Source organism: Mangifera indica, chromosome 16, assembly GCF_011075055.1.
Source record: "Mangifera indica cultivar Alphonso chromosome 16, CATAS_Mindica_2.1, whole genome shotgun sequence".
In the NCBI taxonomy this organism is placed as follows: Eukaryota; Viridiplantae; Streptophyta; class Magnoliopsida; order Sapindales; family Anacardiaceae; genus Mangifera; species Mangifera indica.
In genome coordinates this window covers 9248909-9256195 of record NC_058152.1, presented here as the reverse complement: position 1 = coordinate 9256195, position 7287 = coordinate 9248909, and the positions used below count along the sequence as shown (strand labels likewise).

The following is a 7287-nucleotide window of genomic DNA, read 5'->3' as shown; positions in this document are numbered from 1 at the left end:
TTACTTTACAGCTATTGCCATATTACCTGAATGTGTTGGGGTGAACACATCACTCTCGATGGAAATTATGTAATCAAGAGCGGCATACTGAGATGCGTGATTAGTAAATGCCTTTAACTCATGAGATGCGTCATTAGCAGCCAAATTCTCCTGAAAAAATCCAGCCATCAATCAATAATTGCACTCATGGTTGACTATTTTGGTAACACATTTAAACCAAAAAAGAAATGACATACCTTAAAAACTAGGATAGGAAAGCGGGACATGAGCTCTGAAAGGTGAGCATTACCACCATATATTCCTCCAGCAGCAATATAAATTAATGTTGAGGCTGGATAACCAAGAGCTTGAAGAAATACCCCCACTTCCTTAGGAGTTAGTGGACACAAGCCTGATATTCTCAGTTCCGTGGAGTTTATAACTTTGACCTTCCAATGGTTTGTGTTCTCCCTATAAAGGCAATTAAATAAGTTGAAACACATGATAGTGACAACATGATTAAACTGGCACACACCCCTTAAAAATGCATGGTTCCTATGCAAGGACATTACAAGTCGCATTTTCATGCCAGGCACAACTGATCCTAACCAATAGATAAACCAAACAACAGTCTTCTCCAAAGTGTGTCCATGCTCAACACTGGAATTAAATTCACTGTTTCAAAATATTCAGTGCATGAATCCATATGACATAGATGTACATGCCTAAATCAATATTTTCTGACCTCATTATTCTCAGCTCTTCAGATTCCGCATTAGTCAGACCGTAAGTACAACCAGTAAAAGATAGCATATCTTTCTCATATCTGAGATGAAGAGCTATGTATCTTCCCCCACGTGATCTCGGCCGTTCCACCAGCTTCTGTGGTGTCAGCGTCATGCATTCTCAGAACCTAATTTAACATGAAGCCCCATAGGAGACCTCTTAAATGCAATGATGCAGAAATAGAACATCTGGGATCGTGTATATTGCATGCTAGCATAAAACAACTTCTTCTAAGGTTAATACTGTAAATAATTTCAGAGATTCTGACCGCCATTTGTAACATTCAAAAATCTTATATTTCTCAAAGCTTTGAAAATCTCAGTTTTAATCTGTTAAAGGGTGCTCAATTTACGATCAAGTTGTGTATTTCAACTTGTGATATAAGTTTTTGGATATAAGGAAAATCTTAACTAAACATTTATATTACAAATAACAGTACTTTGTCTTCAACCTTATAAGACTCAATCGGGTTTTGAATATTAAAAAAAATATATTTTGCAAAGATTTTATATAAAATTTATCATATTCCAAGTGAGTATTTATCTATACCCCATATCTTATGTATTTGTCTTTTTTTTTTTTTTTTTTACAATTAAAAACCAAAGAATGTATAATAGATAAACTTTGTGATTTATGAGAAATAAGAATTTATCCTTCAATATTATTATTTGTTAGTTAAATTAGATAAACTCTGTGATTAAGTTTGCAAAAACATTTGTTATTTAATGATCAAGGGTCGTTGAGTCTTATGTTTTCAAAGTTGAAGACAATAATACTTTAAGTATTATACTAGATTTTATGGTATAAATATTTAGTTAATAAAATATGTGATAAATTTGTATAAGCAGAGTTTAAAAGTGGTAAAATTTTCAATTTCTCAATAGTAATTTACCTAGATTTATTGAAAATAAATATGGGTTTTATAAATACTTTTAAGTCAAATGATATTTAAATTATTGCTAAATCTTTGTATTTTACATAAAATATCATTACAATATAATGGGTGAATATTGTTGTTGAGTAAAACTTCTAATTGGTCAAACTCATGAACTACATCTAACAAGCAATAAGCTACCATGCAACGATAAGTTATATGATCAACAACCAACACACATTCCCTATAGGTAGATCAACTAAGCATATAAGTATAAAGTCCTTTAACCAAAAATAACACAAAAACTGAGACTTGATAGATTCTCACAAAAATAAAAATATAGTAACATTCAATTACATAATGACATACTATGTGTATACTCATTTATGTGTTTAAAAGTGAGTATGTATAACATTACTCTTCTCACAGTCTCCTCAACTAAAGAAACTTAGTTTCATTTGTTAACAAGATTGTTTATTTCATCTCATGTCTATATACGAGAGCTCTTAGTCTATGCATGCTTGTTCATTATCTAAGGTTAACCTTATTTGATAATTTTATCTTGTATTTGAAAATCCAAATAATTGTGGATTTTGGGTCATATTATAGGGATTGTATGCATAATTGTGCACGATTCATGAACGGTTGTGTGTCGTCTTCTATACAGACAATCGAAATTTTAAGCTTAATAACTTTTTGTCAAAATCTCACATCACACCGTTTCACCACTCATTCAACTATGCTCATTGAGGTCCTAGCTAACCAAGATCATGTTTTCATCCTACCCCTGAAATATAAATGATTTTCCCATATACCCAACATTGACAAAGACAAATGAGCCTTCAACTTTGATTTGAATATTCTTATGACACCTTGTAAATGTTTAATATGTTTGTAATAACATGAAATGCATGATAACAATATACAAACGAATCCTATAAAAGTTTATGATTTTTTGTATATGTGTTTTATATTTAATATTATTAAATATATTATATTGCCACTCTTTGAACTTTGAAGCCATAAATCAACTTACAGTAACCTTATATTAATCTCTATTAGAATGAAAAATCTTCCTTTGAACTGCTTTGATGCCAATTGACATAGGCTTGTTGCTAAAACAACATTATATATGACACTTATTTGTTTTCCTAAGCTAAGTTAGTATGTCTACTAAGTTTGCAATGGAAAGTGCTAAAGAAAAGAGTGAAAATAGTGAGAAAAAATACATACAAAACACAGAAAGAGTTTTGTTAGAAAGTTGTGAAAAGAGAAGAGAAAGTTCCAGAAAATGCTGGAAAAGTTCTCTTTATCAATTGTATTTGTTTGTTGTACAATTGTCTTGCATTAATAAAATGTAACGCTCATCTTTTGATATATACCTGTACATAGAAGATGTAATTGAAAAAACGTGTTAACTTAATCTTTCCCAATCCAATGCGAACAATAAATGCATGACATTAAATAATTTCCCACAATCTCAAAAGGGTGTATTATATTAAAACATCAATAATATGAATAACAATCAAATCTTTTGTCAGAAAAATATGATATAAGTAAACAAGTGCATAAACACAAATCTCAAACTAAATAACATAAATACAAGGTCTACAAAATACAAATGACAAATATCCATCATTTCATGCGACATTTCGAGTTGACCCGTTGACTCTCTTATTTCTCCATTGCTTCAAGAACCTACATGAAAAACCATACAAGAACATACTAAGTAAAACACACTTAGTAAGTAGGCAACATCTCAATACCTTGCACGCAACATATATAACACATATAAAAACATATCGATGCTCAATTTCTAATCTCATTGTGGTATTTCAGATGTTTCATTGTTCATCTGAATATTTCAATGCCCTATGCCCATTTTCCAATAGACGTGTCATCTCGATTAACTAACGTTAAATGATGTATATTTACGTTTTTCAAACATCTAATGAAAACATGAGACATCCTAGATGTTAATCATATGATATACCTAGTACACTTATCAATCAGGATTCAAGCATTTTAGTCACATAGACTAGCTTTGATGCTTCCACAACCATACTGCATATAGTTGGGTAGCAAGACCACACTACATACAGCTTAATTGTATTCTCACTACATGTAGCTCAATGGTAGGTCACACTACATGTTGCTTGATGATAAAAAAGAATACATTATTTTGAGTTTTCAACTTAGAATTGCTTCGATTTGAGTCCACGTTGTCATCCACATAGTTAAGCACTCTCACAACAATTTCATCTCATATTGCCTTTGTTAAGGCTAATGCATCCTTAGTAGCTTTCGTTAGGGTCTTGTTATTTATTTTCCTTATATTTATCCCTCATAGGAGTAAAATAGTTATTGTCATAACTGTATACAAGTATTGTTAACCTTATGCATGTTTACTTTCAAATTTCCCCAAATATACACAGGGGTGCATCCTTCATGCACAGAGGTGTATTTATCATACCTCACAACCATGCATTTATCACACATAGGCACCTGATATAGGGTGGCATACACGATTATGTGTCACAAACTAGAGAGGCATGTATCCATCTTAAATATACACGCTCATAGTTTTCTCTTAACATAGGGACTGTTCATTCCTAAATATACACAGACATGTTAGAATACTAATACAGGCATGTAACATCTAAACTACAGACTGCAAATTGAGTTTTCTCACATACTCCAATCATGCAAATTCAACATACCTTTCTAGAATTTATACAAATCAAATATTTTATCACCTCGAACTTATTTCTAAATATCTTAGTAACATTTCAATGTCCATGTCCATAACAAACAACTCTTTCAAGGCATGCAAAGATTGTTAACCATGGATATTCAAACCATCATCGATGCACTCTACAAAGGATTATAACCAAAATAACATTACTAGGCATCTCATTTACACTTGAATGCACATACATACATAGGATTATAACCAAAATAACATTACTAGGCATCTCATCTACACCTGAATGCACATACACACACCCAAATGCACAGATACACACACACACATCAAATCTACAAACATCTTAGGCATAATCACAAAACACATACAAGATCATCATTCAATAACATGATAGTAACTCACAAATTGACACACACCCAAATGCACGGACATACACACATACACATACACACACACACACATATCAAATCTACAAACATCTTAGGCATAATCACAAAATACATACAAGATCATCATTCAATAACATGATAGTAACTCACAAATTGGGAAACAAAGTAAGTTGCATACTTAACTCACTTTTGTTGAATAACACAAGTCTTCTTATGGCAAAGAATGACCTCTAACAATTCCCTTTGCGTCATAGGCTCCAAAAATCACAAAATCCCTCTCAGTCTCTCTATTTGGCTCTAAAAATTATGATCCAAAACCTTAAGCCAATGCGTTTGAAACATTTTATTTTTATCTAGTAACACATGACACACGATCGTATACTATTCATATATGAGTGTGTATGTTGTTACTCAATAATGGTAGTTTTCAAAATCACCGTAAAAATAATCCTTATCCGAATTTAAGCTTGTTGACTACACATGAGTTTTTACTATTTCATACACATGTGTGTGTTTCATTCAGACTTAGCCAATTTTCATGCACTAAGAGAAAAAAAAAAAACTTTTTTGCCCTTGCCAACACACACACAAGTGTGTGGCCTTTCCACACGATCGTGCAACCCAAAAATTATATACACACAATAAATAAACATAATTCAATAGGCAAAAACCAAAAATACTCTTAGACATACTTGCAAGTATTATATAAAATAACACTTGTAGGTAAACTCTATATACAAGATTGTACAAAAAAAAAAAAATCATCCAACCATGATATTCCTAGAAGATTCATCCTAAATATCTCATGTCTCTAAAGTCTTAGCTAAATTTTGAGTTGCCTTTACACTCTCACTGAATTGAGGTTCCAGTTGTAAGCTTTATGCTTTAAACAACCCAATGTCTTGGACAAAAATACACATTTGTGACATGATACATGGGCAATTTGTTGACATAATTTTTGGTATTACAAATAGGTGGGACTTACATATATAAAATAAATAATTCTCCACACAGTATCTGCATCACTGCAAGTTGCTTTTCCAAAAATGGGGCACGCCCAAATCCTACTAAAAAACTTTGAAATAACACTCTTAAGTAGCACAAAATTCCAATGCATTGTTTTAATCAAGACCTTTTTGGCATTGGGACATTTGTGGAGATGCCATTGATTCCCAATATCAAATAAATGAGTGAATTGCATTTTCCCACCCAAGGTTTGACTCAAAACCAATTTTTTACCCTTTGATGACATAGATTATATTTTCCCACTTAAAATCAAAACCTTATTAATGGAAAATGTTTGTACCATTGGTGTAGAAATTGTAATTATCGTATTACCCTTAATTGTTACAATTTTTAGAATTTACCATCTTACCCTAACTAATGGATAACATTACCTTATTAACCTTCAAAGAAACTCACAAAATTTTGTTAGTTGTTAAAATATATCTTTGATCGACTAGCACTCTTTCTCCTCCCGTTCAATTTGCCTCACCTTTTCCATGTTTAACCATCTTTGTCCATCAACACCACCTATAAAAGGTAGCACCTTTCCACCCACCCCACCATAATAAAAAATGCTAGAAATACCGCAAAAAACAAGAAAAATAAAAACATGCACCACCACCCTTCGTTATGTTTCTACATCTTCCACTATGATCACCTCCTCAAACACTATGATAGAACAATGTACAAGATGTTTTCTCAAGCCTTAATATCCAAACAACCACAACAATGAAAAACATACAAAACTAATTGCATCAATCAAATTTACTAATGTTTGTGACCATTACTAATGTTTTCCTTTGGTGAAAGTAAGAGAGAGATGGTGTCATGGTGGTTTAGCCTTGGCTTGCAATTATGGGATAGGAAACCAACAAATGTGGGAAGAGATGGGAGTGAAGGAAGAGATATAGAGGTCAACAAAGCAAAGATTGTGATTTGCAATGAGTATGAATTGAACTCATTGAAACATGACCATGGGTTTGGGTCACGACATCAACAAAGTAAAGAGAAGAGGCCATAACAACAAGGGGCACATTGAGTGGGTGTCAATGTTCACATACAAGGGGTACAGTAATTGGGTGTGAATGTTTACATGGATTTTGTTTGGGAATGAAACATACACTTGAAAGAATAAATCATCGATTTATGGCTTTGGTCATGGTATTGGGTTGTGGTGAGGAAGAAGAAAATATACACTTGAAAGAATCAAATGGCTTTGGTCATGGTGTTAGGTACCAATGAGGAAGAAGAAACTAGGTATACACTTGAAAGAATCAACTATTGGTTGTTAGCCTGGTTGTAGTGTTCGTGAAAAAAGAAAAGGCAGAAGAAGGAGAGAAAAATATGGAAAATGATTTTTTTTCAAACTTTAGAAAATTAAAATGAAGATTTTGTCCCTTGACATATAATAGAGTTTGATTTTGGGTGAAAAAGTGTAATTTATGTTATTTAGGGTGAAAAATGTTTTTAGATCAAACCTTAGGTGGTAAAATATAATTTACTCCAAATAAATTGATATCTCATGGGTAATCTTATCTATAATAAAT

General features: G+C 32.2%; 1 protein-coding gene across 1 annotated transcript; it reads right to left on the bottom strand.

Moving 5' to 3' along the window:
* Positions 1 to 951, bottom strand: LOC123199653 (O-fucosyltransferase 38-like). The gene is made up of 3 exons (XM_044614684.1): positions 725 to 951; positions 237 to 450; positions 1 to 150 (listed from the first exon to the last, which is right to left on the bottom strand). The coding sequence occupies exons 1-3, from the start codon at positions 877 to 879 to the stop codon at positions 1 to 3; spliced, it is 519 nt and encodes a 172-aa protein (XP_044470619.1). The 5' UTR covers positions 880 to 951.
* Between the last annotated feature and the right edge of the window lie 6336 nt (positions 952 to 7287).

What these genes read in the sequence shown, in the direction of transcription:
- LOC123199653 (XM_044614684.1), bottom strand. Translation starts at nt 879, where the DNA reads ATGACGCTGACACCACAGAAGCTGGTGGAACGGCCGAGATCACGTGGG. An exon ending in GAAGAGCTGAGAATAATGAG is followed by an intron (nt 451 to 724) that starts GTCAGAAAATAT and finishes TTGCCTTTATAG; the next exon opens with GGAGAACACAAACCATTGGA. An exon ending in TTCCTATCCTAGTTTTTAAG is followed by an intron (nt 151 to 236) that starts GTATGTCATTTC and finishes GGATTTTTTCAG; the next exon opens with GAGAATTTGGCTGCTAATGA.